This window comes from Gorilla gorilla, chromosome 4 (assembly GCF_029281585.2).
Source record: "Gorilla gorilla gorilla isolate KB3781 chromosome 4, NHGRI_mGorGor1-v2.1_pri, whole genome shotgun sequence".
Taxonomy (NCBI): Eukaryota; Metazoa; Chordata; class Mammalia; order Primates; family Hominidae; genus Gorilla; species Gorilla gorilla.
In genome coordinates this window covers 49,477,011-49,501,037 of record NC_073228.2, presented here as the reverse complement: position 1 = coordinate 49,501,037, position 24,027 = coordinate 49,477,011, and the positions used below count along the sequence as shown (strand labels likewise).

The 24,027-nt window shown below is 47.9% G+C and overlaps 2 protein-coding genes across 5 annotated transcripts; one reads left to right on the top strand and one right to left on the bottom strand.

The window, feature by feature from the left end:
- Window positions 1-333: 333 nt before the first annotated feature.
- On the bottom strand, window positions 334-10,195 carry PTGES3L (prostaglandin E synthase 3 like). 3 transcript variants are annotated; one of them, XM_004041652.5, is made up of 7 exons: window positions 10,059-10,195; window positions 9,565-9,678; window positions 9,392-9,458; window positions 9,184-9,282; window positions 3,390-3,479; window positions 2,081-2,134; window positions 334-983 (listed from the first exon to the last, which is right to left on the bottom strand). In XM_004041652.5, the coding sequence occupies exons 1-7, from the start codon at window positions 10,193-10,195 to the stop codon at window positions 948-950; spliced, it is 597 nt and encodes a 198-aa protein (XP_004041700.1). In that variant the 3' UTR covers window positions 334-947. The 3 variants fall into 3 exon arrangements, with proteins under 3 accessions (XP_004041700.1, XP_018882267.1, XP_004041701.1); XM_019026722.3 differs by lacking the exon at window positions 3,390-3,479; XM_004041653.5 differs by lacking the exon at window positions 9,184-9,282.
- A 158-nt stretch (window positions 10,196-10,353) lies between these two features.
- RUNDC1 (RUN domain containing 1) lies at window positions 10,354-23,640 on the top strand. Of its 2 annotated transcripts, none has more exons than XM_004041655.5 (5): window positions 10,354-11,088; window positions 17,282-17,440; window positions 19,370-19,568; window positions 20,348-20,467; window positions 20,882-23,640. In XM_004041655.5, exons 1-5 carry the CDS (start codon window positions 10,354-10,356, stop codon window positions 21,745-21,747), a joined length of 2,079 nt encoding a protein of 692 aa, XP_004041703.5. In that variant the 3' UTR covers window positions 21,748-23,640. The 2 variants fall into 2 exon arrangements, with proteins under 2 accessions (XP_004041703.5, XP_063561897.1); XM_063705827.1 differs by having other exon boundaries at window positions 20,879-23,640.
- The last annotated feature ends 387 nt before the right edge of the window (window positions 23,641-24,027 follow it).

The following is a 24,027-nucleotide window of genomic DNA, read 5'->3' as shown; positions in this document are numbered from 1 at the left end:
AACATAGACATTAACTAGAGTAACAATCAGTTTTAAAAGTATAAAGTGGGCCGGGTGTGGTGGCTCACACATGTAATCCTAGCACTTTGGGAGGCTGAGGTGGGTGGATTACTTGAGGTCAGGAGTTCAAGACCAGCCTGGCCAACATGGTGAAACCCCATCTCTGCTAAAAATACAAAAATTAGCTGGGCCTGGTGGTGCACATCTGTAGTCCCAGCTACTTGGGAGGCTGAGGCAGGAGAATTGCTTGAACCCAGAAGGTGGAGGTTGCAGTGAACAGAGACTGCACCACTGCACTCCAGCCTGGGCGACAGAGCAAGACTCCATCTCGGAAAAAAAAAAAAAAGTATAAAGAGATTTCTAGAGTGTGCAGGAAGCTGAAGTGGCTGGTTCTAGAGATGACAGAATTAGCTGTAAGAAATCAGAGCACAAATCTGGGCAAGAGGAAGCACCCCAGCTTGGTTACTAGAGGGAGAAGAGGCTTGCCACCAGGAGGAATAAGTACAAGAAGGAAACAGACAGAGAACAGTTCCTAGAGATTTATTATAATCTGTTTCTTCTTTGGCTTTTTGCTTTGCCCCATATGCACACATAGTAGAGATTTCTATAATCTGCATTCTTCTTTGGCTTTTGTTTTGCCACATACACACACATACTCAAATAATCAAGTGGCCTAAACACAGAGATTAGAAACCAATCAGTAAGAAATCAGAAGCCCTACCAGTCTACCCCTCCCCGACCCTGCATCTGATGTGGAGCCATAGTCAAGTGCTTAGGAGGAAGACAAGCTTGAAGAACGACCCTTAATAAAGAGCTTCTAGGAAAGTTCAGAGATCTCAGAAGAACTTGGTGCACAGCCAAAGCGCTGACAAAGGCCTAGGTGCTAGCTTTCTAGAACAACTGGAAAATAGCCACAGCTGCCTTCCCAGCTTTGCTGTCACAGAAAGTTAATTACTTGTTGCATCAGCACTGTCAGAATCATCCTGGGGGGGGGGAAAAAAAAGACAAAGCACCTGTAGACCCTGCAAAGCAGGAACATTTGTGTTAACAAATACTGCTTCCTCCCTCCTGTTCTCCAAGTTTCTTTTTGTGATTTCCTAAACCACCCAACTTAGGGAGCTAATATGAAAGGTTTTAACTTACTTTGGATATTAACTAAACCAATGCTACTTTGTCATACATCATTAGTTTCAGGACTTTTTTTTTTTTTTTTTTTTGAGACAGGGTCTTGCTTCATCACCCAGCTGCAGTGCAGTGGCATGATCTCAGCTCAGTGCAACCTCTGCCTCACAGTCTAAAGCGATCCTCCCACCTCAAGCCACTTGAGTAGCTGGGATTATAGGCTACCGTGCCTGGCTAATTTTTGTATTTTTGGTAGAGACAGGGTTTTGCCCTGTTGCCCAGGCTGGTCTCAAACTGCTGAGCACAAGTGATCCACCTGCCTTGGCCTCTCAAAGTGCTGGGATTACAGGCGTGAGCCACCACACCCACCCTAGTTTCAGAATTTTAATTAATGCTATTGCTCCTTACAGCTGGGGTAGGTCTTCTCTAGGATGGAGAAACAGAGGGGTAGATGGAAAGCAGGAGGGTCTTGCTAGGGTTTTCTAAAGCCTGGAGAAGAATATTAGCCTTCTTGGGCCAGGCGTGGTGGCTCACGCCTGTAATCCCAATACTTTGGGAGGCTGAGGCGGGTGGATCACCTCAGGCCAGGAGTTCGAGACCAGCCTGGCCAACATGGCAAAACCCTGTCTCTACTAAAAATACAAAAATTAGCTGGGTGTGGTGGCAGGCACCTATATTCCCAGCTACTCAGGAGTCTGAGGCAGGAGAATCTCTTGAACCCAGGAGGCAGAGGTTGCAGTGAGCCAAGATCGGGCCACTGCACTCCAACCTGGGCGAAAGAGTGAAACTCCTCCCCCACCTCCCAAAAAGAGAATATTAGCCCTCTTGGGTCAAACTCAAATTTGGTTAACAGGCACTGAGAACTACTGTGTGCTAGGAACTGGGATAGGAGCTCTCTAGTGGGTTATTTTTAAGGGCTACAAAGAAACTGAAGGGTTGAGGGGAAGGCTTTACTTACATCCAAATCATCCATGGCAGGTGGAGGTCTCTTGGTGCTGACCTTCTTCAAAAGCTAGTGGGAAGAAAAAATAATCACAAGGGAGAAGGGAGTGAAGGAAGAACAATCTGCATATTGATGGTCCATAGAAGAATGGTCGCAGCCAGAACTGGTCAGGCAACTGCTCCCATCTTTAAAACATCACTGGAATTAATTTGAGAAAAGTAAATTGATCCCCTTCTTAAAAGAAAATTTAACACAAATCCAGATTGGAATCGGCTAGTGTTTTTATAACTGAAACCAAATAATATAACGACAGTGTGTGATTTATTGGGGGCCAGTTATTTATGATGTGAGTTTTTATACTGCTAGTTTTAACATCACATGAAGTTGTCTGGCCCAACACACACACACACGCATGCACGCACGCACGCGCACGCACACACACACACACACGCCGGGTTTGGTGGCTCACATTTGTAATGTCAGCACTTTGGGAGGCTGAGACAGACAGATCACTTGAGGCCAGGAGTTCCAGACCAGCCTGGCCAACATGATGAAACCCCATCTCTACCAAAAATACAAAAAAAAATTAGCCAGGGGTGGTGGCGCATGCCTGTAATCCCAGCTACTCAGGTGGCTGAGGCACAAGAATCGCTTGAACCTGGGAAGTGGAGGTTGCAGGGAGCTACTGCACTCCAGCCTGGGAGACAGAGCAAGACTCTGTCTCAAAAAGAAAACCACACACACAGGCCAGGCATGGTGACTTACGCCTGTAATCCCACCACTTGGGAGGGTGAGGCAGGTGGATCACCTGAGGTCAGGAATTTGAGACCAGCCTGGCCAACATGGTGAAACTCCGTCTCTACTAAAAAATTACAAAAATTATCCCAGCTACTCAGGAGGATGAGACAAAATTGCTTGAACCCAGAGGCGGAGGTTGCAGTGAGCTGAGATCGCGCCATTGCACTCCAGCCTAGGCGACAGAAAACCACACACACACACACACACACACACACACACACACAGAGAAAACAGGAGAACAAGAATTACAGAAAAGTGGAAAAAGGTTTTGTCAAACTTCTTCAGAATACAGGCTCTACACTGAATAAGTGAATCAATGTATATAATTTCAATAATATTATTTCCTCTCATCCCTATTAAATAAACATTGCACAAAATACGTAAAGAATATCAGCATCAATGAGTAACCTGCCTAGAGAGCTTGCATATCTCTGCTTGGCCCCAGTGACAATCCTCCAGAGACATGTGTGCAGAGAAACACAAAGAATGATCAAGTGGGCAGAACACAGTAGGTGCTGTCTCTCACCTCTGCATAATGTTCCACATGAGCCAGCTCCATCTCTTCATCCCCTTCCCAGTCTCTCCAGTTATCAAAGTCCACAGACAGCCACACTGGCTGCAAGAAGAGGCACCAAGAGTCACAGGCCAGGAGGGCAGGAGCAGGAGTGTGTGGGAGAGTGTGGGCATATGCATGGGAGCACGCCTGGGGAAAAGAGGGTCAGTAGGTCCATAGTCCTCCCAACTGCACTGCTTTGACCAGGAACCTGCCAGTCTACACACAAAGCTAGGCATGATAGAGTCTGAAAATCTCAGAAGTCCTACCCTCCGGCCAGGTGTGGTGGCTCACGCCTGTAATCTCAGCACTTTGGAAGGCCAAGGCAGGAGGATCACAAGGTCAGGAGTTCGAGACCAGCCTGGCCAATATGGTGAAACCTCGTCTCTAGTAAAAATACAAAAATTATCCGGGTGTGGTGACGGGCACCTGTAGTCCCAGCTACTCGGGAGGCTGAGGCAGGAGAATCGCTTGAACCTGGGAGGCGGAGGTCGCAGTGAGCCAAGATCGTGCCACTGCACCCCAGCCTGGGTGACAGAGCAAGACTGCATCTCAAAAAAAAAAAAAAAAAAAAAAAAAAGAAGTCCCACCCTCCAGGAGCCGATTGACTGAGGAGACAACACATCTGGAAAGATAATTGTATCATAAAGCAACATAGGAGTCAACCAATAAGACAGACAAGCTGCAGCCGGGCGCAGTGGCTCACACGACCTGTAATCCCAGCACTCTGTGGGGCCAGGGTGGGTGGATCACCTGAGGTCAGGAGTTCGAGACCAGCCTGGCCAACATGGTAAAACCCCATCTCTACTAAAAATACAAAATTAGCTGGGCATGGTGGCACATGCCTCTAGTCCCAGCTACTTGGGAGGCTGAGGCAGGAAAATCGCTTGAACCTGGCAGGTGGAAGCTGCAGTAAGCTGAGATTGCGCCACTGCACCCCAGCCTGGGCAACAAGAGTGGAACTCTGTCTCGAAAAAAAAAAAAAAAAAAAAGACAAGCTGCATTCCATGGAGTCAGAGACAACCCTTCAAGGTCCATGTTCCAAAGTTTCCACATTTATACAGGGAAGAAGTTATTCACTCCTTCATTCAAAAGATATTTATTGGCCAGGTGCAGTGGCTAACATCTGTAATCCCAGCATTTTGGGAGGCTGAGGCAGGTGGATCACTTGACGTCAGGAGTTTGAGACCAGCCTGGCCAACATGGTGAAACCCCATCTCTACTAAAAATACAGAAATTAGCTGGGAATGGTGGTGGGCACTTGTAATCCCATCTACTCAGGAGGCTAACGCAGGAGGATTACTGGAACCCAGAAGGTGGAGGTTGCAGTGAGTCGAGATCACACCACTGTACTCCAACCTGGGCGATGGAGTGAGACTCTGTCTCAAAAAAAAAAAAAAAAAAAAAAAAAGGATATTTATTGAACACATACTATGGACAGACTGTCAGCTTGGCACTGGGTTTATAAAAATGTTCTGGCCGGGTGCAGTAGCTATCACTTATAATCACAGCACTTTGGGAGGCCAAGGCACATCAATTGCTTGAGCCCAGGGGTTCGAGACCAGCCTAGGGCAACATGGCAAAACCCCATCTCTACAAAAAATACAAAAATTAGCCAGGCATGGTGGCACACTTCTGTTGTCCCACCTACTCAAGAGGCTAAGGTGAGAGGATTGCTTGAGCCCAGAAGGGCAACGCTGCTGTGAACCTTGATTATGCCACTGTACTCCAGCCTGAGTAACAGTATGACATCGTGTCTCAAAAAAAAAAAAAAAAAAAAAAAAAAAGTCAACACACTGTCCCAGCCACTCGGAAGCAAGCTGGGGAGGGAGATATAAATAAAGCACTATAATACAGTGTGAAAAGTATGGTGGTGGAGTTATATAGGGGACATCATGGGAACCCCAAAAGGAGTCACAAGAACCCAGGTTCCTGGAGTGGCAGGGCTTTGAAGGATGCACAGGGATTGGGTGGGTGAAGGTAGTAATGATGGTAACTTTTCAGGAAGAAGGCATACCTTGAGCAAAGGTACAGAGGTGAGAAACAGCCTGGTTTTTGCAAAACAAACAAAACACAACAGTCTGCTGTGGCTAGAAGATAAAGCTTGGGGCAGAGAGTGTGGGATGTGCTAGTGTGTTATGTTACGGTGCCTGGATCTCAACCTAAAGGGCAGGAAATCAAACGCTCAAATACCCAAGAGAGTCAGGGAGGTAATGAAAAGGAGCAAGTGAGGTGAAGTACATGATCCACTGAAAACTTCAACTCTAGGCATCTGGGGATGTATATCAGTGGGGCTAGATTCTCCCACTTTTCTTTTTCTTTTTCTTTTTTCTTTCTGAGACAGAGTCTCACTCTGTCATCCAGGCTGGAGTGCAGTGGGGTGATCTCGGCTGACTGCAACCTCTGCCTCCCGGGTTCAAGCAATTCTCCTGCCTCAGCCTCCGGAGCAGCTGGGATTACAGGCACGTGCTACCGCGCTCTACTAACTTTTGTATTTTTAGTAGAGACGGGGTTTCACCACGTCGGCCAGGCTGGTCTCAAATTCCCCACCTTGCGATCTGCCTGCCTCGGCCTTCCAAAGTGCTGGGATTACAGTCATGAGCCACCGAACCTGGCTCCCCGTTTTATTTATTTATTTATTTTGAAATGGAATCTCACTCTATTGCCCAGGCTGGAGTGCAGTGGTGAGATCTTGGCTCACTGCAACCTCTGCCTCCCGGGTTCAAGCAATTCTCCCGTCTCAGCCTCCCGAGTAGCGGCACTACAGGCTCGCACCACCACGCCCAGCTCATTTTTTGTATTTTTAGTAGAGATGGGGTTTCGCCATGTTGGCCAGGCTGGTCTTGAACTCCTGACCTAAATCAATCCATCCACCTCAGCCTCCCAAAGTGCTGGGATTGTGAGCCACCTCTCTCAGCCTCCCATTTTTCAACAGAAGCTTATAGTCTGGATTTTTAGAAGATGCACATTTTTAAATGTCAGCAACTAATAAAAAATTTGTAATGTCAGTAACAAGTCAAAATAATTTCTTTTTTTTTGAGACGTTGTCTCGCTCTGTCGCCCAGGCTGGAATGCAGTGGCACGATCTCAGCTCACTGCAACCTCCACTTCCCAGGTTCAAGCGATTATTCTGCCTCAGCCTCCTGAATAGCTAGGACTACAGACATGCGCCACCACACCCAGCTAATTTTTTGTATTTTTAGTAGAGACAGCGTTTCACTATGTCGTCTGGGCTGGTCTCCAACTCCTGACCTCAAGCAATCTGCCTGCCTCGGCCTCCTAAAGTGCTGGGATTACAGGCGTGAGCCACCACACCCGGCCTTAAAATAATTTTTGACACTGTAAAGATTAAAACAAATCTGAGAGCCAGATCCAGCCATCAGGCAGTCAGTTTTCAACCTTTAAGGAAGAGACCACTTTGGAGGGCCTTAAGTGGGGGAGCATCAGGGTCAAATGTGTGTTTTAGACAGACCATGCTGAGGGCAATGCAGAGAATGGATTGAAAATGGAACTGAAAATATGCAACAAACTTCTCACTGTATGCTGGTGAGGCTTGAACTAGGAAGAAATTAAGTAGTGAATTCATTAATATTTAAGAGGTCAGTAGAGCCTGGTTGTAAGCCACTACTAGAAAGAATAAGATTCATCAGGGCTAGGTGTGGTGGCTCATGCCTGTAATTCCAGCACCCTGGGAGGCTGAGGCAGGCAGATCACCTGAGGTCTGAAGTTCGAGACCAGCCTAGTCAACATGGCAAAACCCCATCTCTACTAAAAATACAAAAAATGACCAGGTGCGGTGGCTTACACCTGTAATCCCAGCACTTTGGGAGGCTGAGGCGAGCGGATCACCTGAGGTCAGGAGTTCAAGACCAGCCTGGCCAACATGGTGAAACCCTGTCTCTATTAAAAATACAACAATTAGCTGGGCATGGTGGTGGGCACCTGTAATCCCAGCTACTCAGGAGGCTGAGGAAGGAGAATCACTTGAACCCAGGAGACAGAGGTTGCAGTGAGCTGAGATCACGCCACTGCACTCCAGCCTGGGTGACAGAGTGAGACTCTATCTCAAAAAAAAAAAAAAAAATACAAAAATTAGCCGGGCGTGGTGGCACACGCCTGTAATCCCAGCTACTCAGGAGGCTGACAAAGGAGAATCGCTTGAACCCAGGAGGCGGAGATTGCAGTGAGCCGAGATGGCGCCATTGCACTCCAGCCTGGGCAACAAGAGAGAAACTCCGTCTCAAAAAAAAAAAAAGAAAAGAAGAAAAAGGAAAGAGAGAGAGAGGGAGGGAGAGAGAGAGAGAGAGAGAAAGAAAGAAAGAATAAGACTCATCAATTAATTTCTACAGTGGAAACTACTTCTGGGACTGGAATATAGAAAACAAGAATTGGCAGAGGCCGGGTGCGGTGGCTCACAGCTGTAATCCCAGCACTTTAGGAGGCCGATGCAGGTGGATCACCTGTGGTCAGGAGTTTGAGACCAGCCTGGCCAACATGTTGAAACACTGTCTCTACTAAAAATACAAAATTAGCCGGGTGTGGTGGCACATGCCTGTAATCACAGCTACTCGGGAGACTGAGGCAGGAGAATCGCTTGAATCTGGGAGGCGGAGGTGTAGTGAGCTGCGATCATGCCATTGCACTCCAGCCTGGGCAACAAGAGCGAAACTCCGAATCAAAAAAAACAAAACAGAAAGAAAGAAAAAAGAAAAAGAAATGGCTGGGCACGTTGGCTCACGCCTGTAATCCTAGCAGTTTGGGAGGCTGAGATGGGTAGACCACCTGAGGTCAGGAATTCAAGACCAGCCTGACCAATATGGTGAAACCCCGTCTCTACTAAAAATACAAAAATTAGCCAGGCGTGGTGGCACAAGCCAGTAATCCCAGCTACTCAGGAGGCTGAGGAAGGAGAATCGCTTGAACCCGGGAAGTGGATGTTGCAGTGGGCCAAGATCGCGCCACTGCACTCCAGCCTGTGCTACGGGAGTGAGAATCCATCTCACACAAACACACACACAAAAAGAATCAAAGGTTTTGATTGTGAGTTGCAGTAAAGGGAAAGACCATGTTCATAGCAGTGCAAATAGCTGAAGTGGAGTCTTACACATTTCATCACCTACAACGAAAGTAGTTAACTGGGAGAGATTACCAAGAGAGTAAAAAGAGACTCAGGACAAATAGCTAATGTATGCAGGACTTAAAACCTACATGACAGGTTGATAGATGCAGCAAACCACCATGGCACACGTATACCTATGTAACAAACCTGCATGTTCTGCACATGTATCCCAGAACTTTAAGTTAAAAAATAAGCCAGGCGCGGTGGCTCACGCCTGTAATCCCAGCACTTTGGGAGGCCGAGGCGGGCAGATCACCTGAAGTTGGGAGTTCGAGACCAGCCTGAGCAACAAGGAGAAACCCCATCTCTACTAAAAATACAAAATTAGCTGGGCGTGGTGGTGCATGCCTGTAATCCCAGCTACCCAGGAGGCTGAGGCAGGAGAATTGCTTGAACCCGGGAGGCGGAGGCCATGGTGAGCTGAGATCACGCCATTGCACTCCAGCCTGGGCAACAAGAGCGAAACTCCGTCTCAAAATAAATAAAGAAATAAAAATTAAAAATAAGAGAGACTAATACAGTTGGAAAAAAAAAGATTAGGCAGGACTTGGTGAGTGATTGAATATTGGCTGGAAAGGAGGCAAGGGCAATCCCAGCTGTAACCTGGGTACATGGAGAGAAGAAGCAGGCCACTTTCCACACACCCACCTTGATATCTTCCTTGGTAAGCCGCGGCCAGGCCACCTTTTCCTTCCATTTTCTCACAAAACAAGTAATAGAGCGGGAAGAGCGCTTATCCTGGGAGTCCTGCCAGATAGAGAGCCTCATTCTTAGGGTCTGGGGTTTAGAATTAATCTCCAGTTTCCCTGGGCAGCCTGGTTTCCATCCAAACCTTACTGTCCCATTTCACCCTTACCTTGGAGTTCACTTTGGCATAGAACTCAATCTCATTGTACAACTCCACTCCATCGGCATTCTTGCAGCTGAGGAGACAATGAAGCTGAGGAGATGCGGAATACTCCGTGTGGGGACATTAGGAGAAGGGGTAGGTTCCTGGGAAGCCAGGCCCTCAGACGGCAGGGCCACTACCTGAACACAATGCGGTGATCCTCAATAAGCACGTGGACATCGGTGCTGTCCTCAACACAAAACTCCATGAACACATACCTGGGCCTGTCGTACCACAAGGTCCGGGCGTGCTGCCTGAAGAGAAGTTGAGGTGTGGCTTCATAGGGGTGGGAGAGGGAAGACTGAGGTCATTTGGGAAGGGACTACCCAGGGACCTTTGATGCCAGTTTTTTCCAAGTGGAGCTAAATGAGACAGAGGGGGTGAAAGGGAAGGGAATGACAGGAGTGGGTGGGTGTGGTGAGTGTGAACCTGGGAAGAATAGAACGTGCAAGTCTAGGAAACTAGGAGGTCAGGGAGAACATTCAGGTCACACCTTCCCTCACCCCACAGCTACAGAGACCAGGGGTCCGGGGCTCCCGTGGGGCCTCACAGAACCTGGAGCGCCCAGAAGACTTGGAGCAGGGAATCTCCAGGGAAAAGGGCCAGGGGGAGCACCGGAGCCGGAAACACTCACCGTGCCATTGCGGCTCCCGCTCCAGGGTGGCATTTAGAGTTCCAGGCAGGGGCCGCTATCTTTAGATCCTGGGGACGCCCCCAGCAGCTGCCTCTCCTTATATGGTCGGGAGAACAGTTGAGAGGAAGAGAGAACATGACCTGGCAGCCAAGGGATCTGCACTCTGGAGATACTCTGGGACAGCTTCATCCTTGCAGCCCTTCACCGTGGGGTCTTCAGAAATGCATAGACTAGGAAGAGACAACCCATCTGCTGGAACCAGGGCAAAGGCTGCCCTAGACGCTACACACAGGGAATGACTTTTCCCTGGTATCATTCACTTGTTTCTCCGACGCTTACTGCTCAGTGTCTGATTCACAATAGGCGCTCAATAAAACATTATTGTCCTGAATTAAATTCCCGGGGAAGGCGCGCCCTCGGGGACTTCGGTACTTCAGGCCCCGCCCACCACTCCCCTGGGGTTCCAGGCCACCGCGCCGTTGCCATGGCAGCAGGGGGGGCGCGGCTGACGTGCGGCGGCGTTTCCGGGAAGATGGCGGCTGTCGAAGCGGCTGCAGAGCCGGTAACGGTGGTGGCGGCTGTTGGGCCAAAGGCGAAAGACGAAGAGGAGGAGGAAGAGGAGCCGCTGCCACCGTGCGAGGCGGTGCGCTGGGCCCCAGTGGGGGCGGTGGCGGAGGCCCGGCCTGGGGCAACCGCGTTTTTAGAAGAGGCGACGGCCGAGGAGCCTGGCGCGGCCCCGGGCTCCCCGCCGGATTCGCCGGGCCGGACGCTGCGGCGGCTGCGGGCAGAGCGGCGGCGGCTGGACTCGGCGCTGCTGGCGCTGTCCTCGCACTTCGCGCAGGTGCAGTTCCGCCTGCGCCAGGTGGTGCGCGGGGCGCCGGCGGAGCAGCAGCGCCTTCTGCGGGAGCTCGAAGACTTCGCTTTCCGCGGCTGCCCTCACGTCCTAGGTTACGAAGGGCCCGGCGACCCCGCCAGCGATGAGGGCGATGGGCTGCCAGGGGACCGGCCACGGTTGCGGGGCGAGGACCAGGTGAGTGGCTGGAGCCGGGCCGCGAGGAATATGGGAATAGTGGGGTCGTGTGGGTGGCGATCCAGATCCGGATGATGGTGCATGAGGGGAGAAGCCTCCCCGACTCGGTCGGTGAGTAAGTGTGTCGGAGACCAGGGAACTGGAGTGCGGGGCCGGCTGAAGGGCAAGAGGACAGAGGCCTGGGAACCTGAGGGTGAGCGGTGTGCACGGAGGATGTGGAGAGATGTCGGTGCGTGATGACGTGAGTGGTAGAGGAGCGGTGAGCGAAGTGAGTCGTTGAGAGGGCAGCAGAGCAGCCAAGAGCAGTGCTGCGCCCACTCACCTTTCCCTCACGTATCTCAGTCTTGAACACTTTGGCTGCGAGAGGACCCCGACTCTGGGGATTGGGAAAATTGGCAAAGGAAAGGAAAGTGGGTTGGAATCCGTGGAAATTTAGGTTAACTCCCTGTCCCTGCTTTCCTGAAATCTAGGCAGTCTTTACACTTCTCTGGGTGGGAGTTTGGGTTAACAGCAGGGTCTCTTAGTAACTGAAATAAACACAACTCTTGATTATATAAATTTCCTAATGTTGGAATTTTTCCTTTTTAAGAGACGGGAGGGTCTTGGTATGTTGCCCAGGCTGGTCTCGAACTCCTGGTCTCAAGCCATCCTCCCGCCTCAGCCTCAGGACTACAGGCGTGTGCCACCGTGCAGGCTGTAATGTTGAAATTTTTACTCTTCCTCCATCCTGCTTAATCATTAGGCATTCTGAATGAGGTCCTCTGGTAACTGACAAGATCGATTCAGTGTGCCTACCCCAGAAGTAGTGAAACTATGTATAAGACACCAGGTAAACATTTCCTTACAAGCTTTGCATCTCTGGAAGTGCACAAAGTGCTGGCTTTATTGGAAGTGTTGAGGTACACTGCCTTTTCACTTTTTTTTTTTTTTTTTTGAGACAGAGTCTCACTCTGTCATCTAGGCCAGACTGCATTGGCGCAATTTCTGCTTACTGCAACCTCTGCCTCCTGGGCTCAAGCAATCCTCCTGCCTCAGCCTCCCCAGTATCTGGGACTACAGGTGTGTGCCACCACACCCAGTTAATTTTGTTTATTTTTTGTTGAGACGGGGTTTCACCACATTGCCCAGGCTGGTCTCGAACTCCTGAGCTCAAGCGATCTGCCCTCCTCGGCCTACCAAAGTGCTGGGATTAGAGACGTGAGCCACCATGCCCCATCCCTTTTCACCATTTTATTCTTCAAACTACAATCTACATGTGGCTTTCTTCCCACTTACATTGGTTTTAGCCAAGAAGATTTATCAAGCAGATAATGATTTGTTTATTTTAATCTGAACTGTTTCCAGTGCAATCCTGTGTTTACTGTTCCACCCTTCTCCACATACCTGCAACTCCTTACACAAGGAGCAGCCACCTCAAACTGCCAGATTTAAGGGCTAGAAAGGGGTGGACAGCACCAAAGGTTCTACCTGATAGGAAACTCTGTTGTTCATTTTCACCTTTAGAAACAGTAGGCCAACCCCATTTTCCATGATGTGATTATGACACATTGCATGCCTGTAGCAACATTTCATGTACCCCATAAATGTATACACATACTATGTACCCATAAAAATTAAAAACTAGCCCAGCGCAGTGGCTCATGCCTGTAATCCTAGCACTTTGGGAGGCCAAGGCGGGTGGATCACCTGAGGTTGGGAGTTCGAGACCAGCCTGACCAACATGATGAAACCCCGTCTCTACTAAAAATACAAAAAAAAAAAAAAAATTAGCCAGACATGGTGGCACATTCCTGTAATCCCAGCTACTCGGGAGGCTGAGGCAGGAGAATCGCTTGAACCTGGGAGGCAGAGGTTGCGGTGAGCCAAGATCGTGCCATCGCACCCCAGCCTGGGGCAACAAGAGTGAAACTCTGTCTCAAAAAAAAACACAAAAAAAATTAAAAACTGAAAAAAAAAAAAAAAAAAGACTGTGTGCAGTGGCTCATGACTGTAATCCCAACACTTGGGGAGGCGAAGGCTGGAGGAGGATCACTTGAGCCCAGGAGTTGGAGGCTGCAGAGAGCTATGATCATACTGCTGCACTCCAGCCTGAATAACAGAGCAAGACCCTGTCTCAAAAAAAAAAAGGAAAAAGAAACATTGTACCACCTTAAAAAAAAAAAAAAAAAAAAAGTAGTGCTCAATCCACCTACAAGTTGTAATCTTGTATTTATACATTGAATACATTGACAGGTGAACAGGTAGGACCAGAGTAGGGAATATCATTGAACTGAATTATTTACTTCTTACCACTTACCTTTTTTTTTCTTTTTCCTTTTTTTTTTTTTTTTTGAGACAGGGTCTCACTCTGTTGCCAGGCTAGAGTGCACTGGCATGATCAGGACTCACTGCAGCCTTGACTCCCAGGCTTGGTAGATCCTCCTACCTCAGCCTCTCGAGTAACTGGGACCACAGGCGAGCACCACCACGCTCAGCTAGTTTTTGTATTTGTAGAGATGAGGTTTCACCATATTGCCCAGGCTGGTCTTGAACTCCTGGGCTCAAGCAGGCCACCCACCTTGGCCACCCAAAGTGCTGGATTACAGGCATGAACCACTGTACCCTGCCAATTTTTTTTTTTTTCTTGAGACAGAGTCTCACTCTGTCGCCCAGGCTGGAATGCAGTGGCACCATCTTGGCTCACGGCAACCTCCGCCTCCTGGGTTCAAGCGATTCTCCTGCCTTAGCTTCCCAAGTAGCTGGGACTACAGGTGCCCGTCACCACGCCTGGCTAATTTTTGTATTTTTAGTAGAGATGGGGTTTTGCCATGTTGGCCAGGCTGGTCTTGAACTCCTGGCCTCGAACGCCTGACCTCATAATCTGTCCGACTCGGCCTCCCAAAGTGCTGGGATTATAGGTGTGAGCCACCGCGCCCGGCCCTAAATTTTTATTTTCCACTCTGTTGCCCAGGCTGGTGTGCAGCAGCATGATCACAACTCACTGCATCCTCAACCTCCTGGGCTCAATCCATCCTCCCAGCTCAGCCTCCCAAGTAGCTGGGACCACAGGCGCACACTACCATGACTAGCTAATTAAAAAATATATTTTTTCTGTAGAGGTGGGGGTCTCCCTATGTTGTTCAGCTGGTCTCTGACTCCTGGGCTCAAGCCACCCTCCCACCTTAGCCTCCCTAAGTGCTGGGATTACAGGCATGAGCCACTGCACCTGGCCCCCAGTTTTGTTTTTTTTTTTGTTTTTTTTTGAGACAGAGTCTGGCCCTGTCACCCAGGCTGGAGTGCAGTAGCATGATCTCAGCTCACTGCAACCTCCACCTCCTAGGTTCAAGCTGTTCTGCTGCCTCAGCCTCCCTAGTAGCTGGGACTGCAGGCATGTGCCACTATCCCCGGCTAAATTTTGTATTTGAGTAGAGACAGGGTTTTGCCATGTTGGCCAGGCTGGTCTCGAACTCCTGACCTCAAGTGATCCACCCACCTTGACCCCAAATATTTTAAACCAATATTTTCTCTTATCTTACTTCATACTGGAAATGATTTATGTTATTTCCTGCTTTGCACCAGAGCTCATTGTTCTCTCTTGTTTGCCCACACTCCAGCAAATAGCATATCGTAGCTACCATGGCAAGTGACAGAGTTCAACAGACTTGGTCATGAAAATGCAATCAAAATTTATGGCTGATTTCTTTCTTCCCTGACATAAAGTTGGGTAACAGAACAAAAACAAAGACTTTTCCACAGTTCTTTCTCCTTAGGCTGGTTAGACAACTTTCTCCACTCAGAGTTCATTATTTGGAATTTGTCATTCTTTTCTTTTTCTTTCTTTCTTTCTTTTTTTTTTTTTTTTTTTTTTTGACACAGAGTCTTGCTGTGACACCCAGGCTGGAGTGCAATGCTGCGGTCTTGGCTCACTCCAACCTCCGCCTCCTGGGTTCAAGCCATTCTCCTGCCTCAGCCTCCCAAGTAGCTAGGATTACAGGCACGTGCCACCACACTGGGCTAGTTTTTGTAGCGACGGGGTTCCACCATGTTGGCCAGGCTGGTCTCGAACTCCTGACCTCAGGTGATCTGCCTGCTTTGGCCTCCCAAAATGCTGGGATTACAGGCATGAGCCACTGCGTTCGGCCATACTTTCCTTAATTCAGTTCGGTAACATACAACAAATGCATGTTGAGAACTCATCTTGTGCCAGACACTGTGCCTGGCATTTGTGGTTCAAAGTCAAAACCTTTGTCTTTAAGGAGTTCATAGACTAGAGAGACAGAATCCTAAACAAATAATGTGATATGAGCTAGACTAGAAGTGTGAACAACCTCTAGAGGAAATGTTTAGTTATGCCTGGGGAAATCAGGAAGCCTCTTAAAGGAGAACTAGGCCTTCACCAAATGGGGAAGTGGGATAGGGTTCTAACAGTATGCAACTGCGCTCTGAAAGGATTACAGAGGGACTGCCCTGAGAAAAGGCTTGCTTTCATGTTGAGCAAAGTTAAAGCAAGAGGATTGCATTTTAAATACTTAAACAAAAAGTTAATTTGTTGTTTTCTTTTTTTTTTTTTTTCATTTTTTCTCTCTCATTACTTACTTCTTCAGGGCTTGGTAAGTACCGTTTTAAGGTTAAATGTAATACGCTGTAGACTTCTAGTTTAAGACGCAGCCTTGCCCCTACAAATGATTTGCTGGTTTTGCTTTTTGTTTTTGAGACTCAAGAAAGACAAGGAAGAACCAGTGTTTGAGAATACGTTGACAAGACTTTACCACCCTGAAGCATTTTTATTAGTTGAAATGCAGAAACTACTGGTGGCCAACAGCTGAAAAAGGAGTCACTAGTCAGCAAAACTTACAGATACTTTTTTTTAAAAACATTGTTACCTTCCCATCCCCATTATGTGGCTTTTGGTTTTTTTTCACTGGCCTGCCTAGGCACTTGCCTTTTACTCTTTTGTTTTTGGTTTTGGTTTTTTGAGACAGAGTCTTGCCCTATTGCCCAGGCTGGAGTGCAGTGGTGAAAACAAAGCTCAATGCAGCCTCAACCTCCTAGACTCAAGCCATCATCTTGTCCCAGCCTCTTGTGTGACTGGGACCACCATGCCACCACGCCTGGCTAATTTTTTTTTCTTTGAGACAGGGTCTTGTGAAGCCTTGACCTCTTGTGCTTAAGCAATCCTCCCACCTCGGCCACTCAAGTAGCTGGGACTACAGGCATGCACCACCATGCCCAGCTAATTTTCAAAAAATTTTTTTGTGGAGATGAAGTCTCACTGTGTTGCCCAGGGTGGTCTCGAACTCCTGGGCTCAAGTGATTCTTTTGCCTTGGCCTCCCAGAGTGCTGCAGTTACAGGCGTGAGACACCACTCCTGGTGCGTTTGATTCTTTTGATTTTTCAGAAGTGGTCTATTGTACATCAAAGGGACTTTGGTGAACCTTAGGAAAGCTGGTTATGAGTTTTTTTCTTTTTTTTTTGAGACGGAGTCTCGCTCTGTCACCAAGGCTGGAGTGCAGTGGCGCGATCTCTGCTCACTGCAAGCTCCGCCTCCCGGGTTCACGCCATCCTCCTGCCTCAGCCTCCCAAGTAGCTGGGACTACAGGCGCCCGCCACCACACCCAGCTAATTTTTTTTTTGTATTTTTAGTAGAGACGGGGTTTTACTGTGTTAGCCAGGATGGTCAATCTCCTGACCTCTTGATCCACCCGCCTCGGCCTCCCAAAGTGCTGGGATTACAGGCATGAGCTACTGGGCCCGGCCAGCTGGTTATGAGTTTTAAAGCCTCTCTCCACACCCTTACCCCAGATTCTTTTGCAAAATTTGGCTGCACAGAGTAATCAGGAGTTGTGTTATGGTAACTGGCTGTGGAGAATGGCATGTCTTAATTCCTGGGAGGCTATCTTGGCTGAGATAGATTGTCTCTACCCTAACTAGACCTTTGGGGGAAAAAAGGCAGTCTTAACAAAAAGCCTCATTGTATTAATATCCTATTTCCAATGAGGGACAGATAGTTTCTTAAAGAAAACACCCATTTAACAAATTGCCTAGGATGAAATAATTATTCTTACTTTTGAATCTATCGTATGAATTGTGTATTTCATTTGGATTATTGGAAACATCTTATATTTTATTGGTCATTACTGGCTCGAGCAGATTCTTAATGTGCCCTGAGTTTCCCTTTTCCTGCATAATAGACCCAATTATTTTCTTGCCTTAGAGTGAGCAGGAAAAGCAAGAGCGTCTGGAAACCCAAAGGGAGAAGCAGAAAGAACTGATACTGCAGCTCAAGACCCAGCTAGATGACCTGGAAACGTTTGCCTATCAAGAGGGCAGTTATGACTCGCTGCCACAGTCCGTGGTGTTGGAAAGACAGCGGGTGAGCAGACCCCAGAGGAACCTCCACCACTGCCCGAGGTTAACTTGTCCCTTCCAGCATTCACAGGGCATCCTCTCTCAGCTCAGTTCTCCTTTGGCCTTACTGAGAATCCCTCTGCTGGCCCAAATCAAAGGGAAATTTTACTGCTATGAGGAACCTTTCTTTGCTCATACATGGAAAACACAGGTTCCAAAGTTTTGTAATACAATAATTGAGCTATTTCTTTTTGGTGATTGTAATTAATAATAGAAATAAGAATATAACAATAATTTCTTCATTTGATCACTTAAAAATTCTACTTGGGCCCATCATACAGTGTAATCTAGCTTTTTTGTTTTGTTTTATTTTGTTTTTGAGGTGGAGTTTTGCTCTTGTTGCCCAGGCTGGAGTGCAATGGCACGATCTCAGCTCAACACAACCTCCGCCTCCTGGGTTCAAGCAATTCTCCTGCCTCAGCCTCCCAAGTAACTGGGATTATAGGCAGGCGCCACCATGCTGGGCTAATTTTGTATTTTCAGTAGAGATGGGGTTTCTCCATGTTGGTCAGGCTGGTCTCGAACTCCCAACCTCAGGTGATCTGCCCACCTTGGCCTCCCAAAGTGCTGGGATTACAGGCGTGAGCCACCGCACCTGGCCGTAATCTAGCTTTTTCCTACTACTCACTACCTTTTGATAAACATGCCAGGAATCCAGACTGACTTTAATACTGTATTTATTTAGGTAAGACCTGGGTAGACAGGTAAATCTCTTGGTAGAGATACAGTTAACAACCTCCCCTGCATGTTTCTCTACCCCTGTGCTGTGGCTGTTTTTCTGGCTGGGCTGGAGTTTACGATATCAGATTTTTTTTTTTTTTTTTGAGACAAAGTCTCAGTTTGTCACCCAGGCTGGAGTGCAGTGGCATGATCTTGGCTCACTGCAACCTCCGCCTCCAGGGTTCAAACGATTCTCCTGCCTCAGCCTCCCGAGTAGTTGAGATTACAGGCATCTACCACCATGGCCAGCTAATTTTTGTATTTTTAGTACAGATGGGATTTCACCATGTTGGCCAGGCTGGTCTTGAGCGCCTGACCTCAAATGATCCACCCGCCTTGGCCTCCCGAAGTGCTGGGGTTACAGATGTGAGCCACCGCACCCAGCCTATTATCAGAATTTTAAATTGTTCCTAATAATGTCACTAGGATATTTTGGCTGTAATGCACCTTGATATTTCATAGAGATTTTTCTTTAGTTGCCTACAGTAGGGCAAGAAGGGATAAGAAGGATTAGAAATTAAGAAAAATCAGGCCAGTTGCAGTGGCTCATGCCTGTAATCCCAATTCTTTGGGAGGCTGAGGTGGGAGGATCTCTTGAGGCCAGAAGTTCGAGGCCAGCCTGGGCAACATAACGAGACCCTGTCTCTACAAAAAATTTAAAAATTAACCAGGTGGTAGCGTGTGTCTATAGTCCCAGCTGTGGGGGAGACCGAGGCAGGAGGATTGCTTGAGCACAGGAATTTGAGGTTACAGTGAGCTACGCTCACATTACTGGACCCTAGCCTGGGTGACTGAGCAAGACCCTCTCTCTTAAAAATCAGTATATATTCTCCTTGAAGCCTTTAGAGCAACTAAATATAAGGCTTGTTGGATCATCAGCCACTTTGGATTTTTCATACTGTTGTTCTCCTGAGTGAAATCTGACTAGCCTGGTAGAAATTTACTGTGAGTGGGAGGATCCATTTTTATCAGAGAACTGAGGGTTCTTTTTACTTTAAAAGTAGAGAGTCTATGTCCTTACCTTGATCAATCAGCAGTTAAGTCATTTACTTTCACAAATTTAGAGGTCTGTTTTTTATTTCCATTTAAGGACAGAAGACATTTTTAGATTCTCCTCCCTAACCCTCTCCCTAAAAATTCCAAAGGGTGTGCTCATTGCTTGTGATCTTGGTAGGTGATCATAGATGAGTTAATAAAGAAACTGGACATGAATCTGAATGAGGACATCAGTTCCCTGTCCACTGAAGAGCTTCGTCAGCGTGTAGATGCAGCAGTGGCTCAGATCGTCAACCCAGCCCGAGTCAAAGAACAGTTGGTTGAGCAACTGAAAACTCAGATCCGAGACCTTGAGATGTTTATCAACTTCATCCAAGGTTAGAGGAGGGGATGGGATGAGAAGGGTGGACAGGTGTCATAATAATTATACTTATTCTAAGTACTAGTAAAAAGGTTCTAATTCTGGTTTTTTGTTCTTTTTTGGGCGGTGGGGAGACAGTGTCTCTCTCTGTTCCCCTGGCTGGAGTGCAGTGGCACAATCTTGGCTTACTGCAACCTCCGCCTCCCAGATTGAAGTGATTCTTCCGCCTCAGCCTCCTGAGTAGCTCGGATTACAGGCTCCCACCACCCCACCCAGCTAATTTTTGTATTTTTAGTAGAGATGGTGTTTCAGCATGTTGGCCAGGCTGGTCTCGTACTCCTGACCTCAAGTGATCCGCCCGCCTCAGCCTCCCAAAGTACCAGGACTACAGGCATGAGCCACCATGCCCAGCCAAAAGGTGCCAATTCTTGATGTACTATTTAAGAGGCTTGATGGCTTAGTAGGGGAAGCAGCATTGGCAGAGTAGAAAGTGCATGGGTTTCAAAATCAGATAGTTAAAATCTCCACTCTCATACTCATTGGTTTTATGTCCTTGAGCATGTTACTAACTCTTTAGTCTCTCTTGTCATCCATAAAATGATGATTCATGGTTCATTCACTTAGCAAATATTTATTGAGCCAACTACTGTATGCCAGTCCTCATTTTACACAATTAAATAGGACAAGAGTTTGTGAAATTCTTGTTTCTAATAGGCACCATTAAGTATTATTTTTCCTTTAAAGATCTGCCATAAAGGGCTAAATAAGTGTCTCTTCTATAATTTCTGATTCCAGATGAAGTGGGAAGCCCCTTGCAGACAGGTGGTGGACACTGTGAGTGCAAGGCCGGTGGGAAGACAGGAAATGGCTGCAGCAGAACAGGCAGCAGCAGAATGCCTCCAGGAAACAGCAAAAGTAAGTGCAGTTTTCAGAACAGGCAAATCTCTAGAGACAGAAAGTAGATGAGTGGTTGCCTAGGGCTTGGGTGTGTTGAGGAGAAGAGGGGAATGAGAAATGCTGATGGTATGGATTTGCTTTTGGGAAGGATGAAATATTCTAAAATTGATTGCAGTGACAGTTATTCAATTCTGAATATACTAAAAACCACTGAATTAAACACCTTAAATGGGTGAATCATATGGTATGTGAATTATATCTCAATACAGCTATTATTAACCAGAAAAAGGAAGTCCAGCTACATCCTGGGTGGCTCTTGCCTTCATGTGAGACCCAGCATGTGGCTCAGACTGATCTCAGCCTGTGATTTGTTGAGTGTAGCTCTGTGCCATCATGGCCTCTCACTGATGAGCCACTGTCTTTTCTAAGCAGCAAAGGCAGAGGATGTGAAGAAAGTCCGGGAGACGGGGCTGCATCTGATGCGGCGAGCGCTGGCCGTGCTCCAGATCTTTGCTGTTAGCCAGTTTGGTTGTGCCACAGGCCAGATCCCTCCAACCCTGTGGCAGAGGGGCCAGGCTGACAGAGACTACTCTCCCTTGCTGAAGAGGCTGGAGGTGTCAGTGGACAGAGTGAAGCAGCTAGCCTTGAGGCAGCAGCCACATGACCATGTGATCACCTCTGCCAACCTCCAGGACCTCTCTCTGGGAGGCAAGGATGAGCTGACTATGGCTGTGCGGAAGGAGCTAACGGTGGCTGTGAGGGACCTGCTGGCCCATGGACTGTATGCCTCCTCCCCAGGGATGAGCCTTGTTATGGCTCCTATTGCTTGTTTGCTGCCAGCCTTCTCCTCGGCCCCGGAGGCCATGCACCCGTGGGAGCTCTTTGTAAAGTACTACCATGCTAAGAACGGCCGTGCTTATGTGGAATCCCCAGCCCGGAAGCTCTCCCAGTCCTTCGCCCTTCCTGTTACGGGAGGCACTGTTGTCACCCCCAAACAGAGCCTACTGACAGCCATCCACATGGTGCTGACAGAGCATGACCCTTTTAAGCGCAGTGCAGACTCAGAATTGAAGGCCTTGGTGTGCATGGCACTGAATGAGCAGCGTCTGGTGTCCTGGGTGAACCTCATCTGCAAGTCCGGGTCACTCATCGAGCCTCACTACCAGCCCTGGAGCTACATGGCACACACAGGCTTTGAGAGTGCCCTCAACCTGCTCAGTCGCCTCAGCAGCCTCAAGTTTAGCCTCCCTGTAGATCTGGCTGTGCGCCAGCTCAAAAACATCAAAGATGCCTTTTGATGAGAGTGCCCTAACCCCAGACAAGCTCCTTGTTCAGTAGGGATAGATGTGTTAGTCTTCTAGCATAGGAGCAAGGAATCAGAGGTGGGGTTAAAGGCATTTTTCCCAGACCCTGCTCAGGCAGTCGGCCAAATGAGTGCAAAGTCTGTTTTCCCCACCTGTTTTCCCCACCAACTTAGCTCTCGGAAAGATGTGCTGGAGGGACCCTCTTGTTAAGAAGGTTCTGCCAGGCCGGGCACGGTGGCTCACACCTGTAATCCCAGCACTTTGGGAGGCCAAGGCAGGCGGATCACAAGGTCAGGAGTTCGAGACCATCCTGTCTAACACGGTGAAACCCCATCTCTACTAAAAATACAAAAAAATTAGCCGGACATGGTGGCAGGCGCCTGTAGTCCCAGCTACTCGGGAGGCTGAGGCAGGAGAATGGCGTGAACCCAGGAGGCGGAGCTTGCAGTGAGCCGAGATCGCGCCACTGCACTCCAGCCTGGGCGACAGAGTGAGACTCCGTCTCAAAAAAAAAAAGAAGGTTGTACCCACAGTATACGTGTGGGCACTTGTGCTTGAGCCTGTATTAAAGGAATCAGGCCAGGCACAGTGGCTCACACCTGTAATCTCAGCACATTGGGAGGCTGAGGTGGGCGGATCACCTGAGGTCAGGAGTTCAAGACCAGCCTGGCCAACACGGTGAAACCCCATCTCTACTAAAAATACAAAAATTAGCTAGGCGGGGTGGTGCACGCCTGTAATCCCAGCTACTCAGGAGGCTGAGGCCGGAGAATCGCTTGAGCCCGAGAGGTGGAGATTGCAGTAAGCCAAGACCATGCCACTGCACTCCAGCCTGGGCAACACAGGGAGACTCCATCTCAAAAAAAAAAAAAAGACATTCAACTTGAGGCTCCTGTTAGTTAAGCTATCTTCTTTCACTTGAAGCAGGTTTGAGAGGCCTAGGCCAGAATTTAAATTCCTTTTATGAATAGATTTCCCTTTCTTCCTGACCCCAAGGTCAGAGGAGACTATATAGTCCATGGCTGCCTCTAAGACTAGGAATAGGAATATCTGAAAACAGCATTTCTAAGGGTGGTAACCACAGGTCGATTTTAATACAAGTCCTTTTTGTTGTAGAGGTAAGTAAAATCTTCCTGACAAGGTAGTCCTCTTTTCACGGCACAGACAATGGGCTTTCTGTTTATGAGGGGTGAGAAGCGATGTTTGTTGTTATGTTCTCCAGCAAGTAAACATTCCTCTGCTCACCTCCCAACAAGACTAACATTCTTTTTAGAAGTAAATATATTCAAGACAAACGAGAAAATCCTGGCTACCCAAGTCGAGTATATACAGGAATACAAATTGGTAACCAGCAGCTGTTCCTCAGGTTGTGACTCACTGAGCACCACTTGTCCTGGAGGCTGGATGATGGAGGACATCTGGTTATAGGTACTGTAGCAGGGATAGGTGCCACAGGAGGATAGGAACTACAGCAGATCACTGTTTCCAGAACGGGGAGGAGTATCTCATTGTGAAACAGACTCTAGAGTAGTTCTATTTGGTCTTCAGTGTTTTAGCCTCATTAGTTCATATTTGGCATGCAGCTTGTGGTGAGTACTGTTCTAGGACTGGCCAAAAATGGGCAAAATGTATCACTCCAAACACTACTGATTCAGCGTTGTTTTCATGTCTTAAAATTGCCACCTGCACTTTGTTTCTGCACTATTATGTAGTGCATTTTAACTTAAATGTTTTCCAGCAACATGTTACTTATTTAAGATACATTACTGATATTTCATTATAATTAGTTCACCTTCCCTGTGAAACAAGAGAATTGTAAAATGTTGTGGAAAATGATACATATGTGGATGCTAATGAAATCATAGTATTTTGTGTAGCTTCTCTGAAGACCTTAGAGACCTGCAGCTTTGGTTTATAAGTGTTTGGGCCTTATCAGCCCATCTGATCCAGATCAATATTTTTTTGAAAACTGCCTGTATCCTCTGTCCTCTGTTACGGATCATCTCAGCTTTGGTGGTGATAGTAGGGGTTTTTTGCCTGAAAAAATTCACTAAAAAGTCCCCTTGGCATGACCATCTCCTCGTGCCCACGCCTGTAGTCCCTCCCCACAACAGATGTCATCACACATGCTGCTTTTGGAATTGACACTTTTTTTTTTTTGAGATGGAGTCTCGCTCTGTTGTCCAGGCTGGAGTGCAATGGCGTGATCTCAGCTCACTGCAACCTCCGCCTCCTGGCTTCAAGCGATTCTCCTTCCTTAGCCTTCTGAGCAGC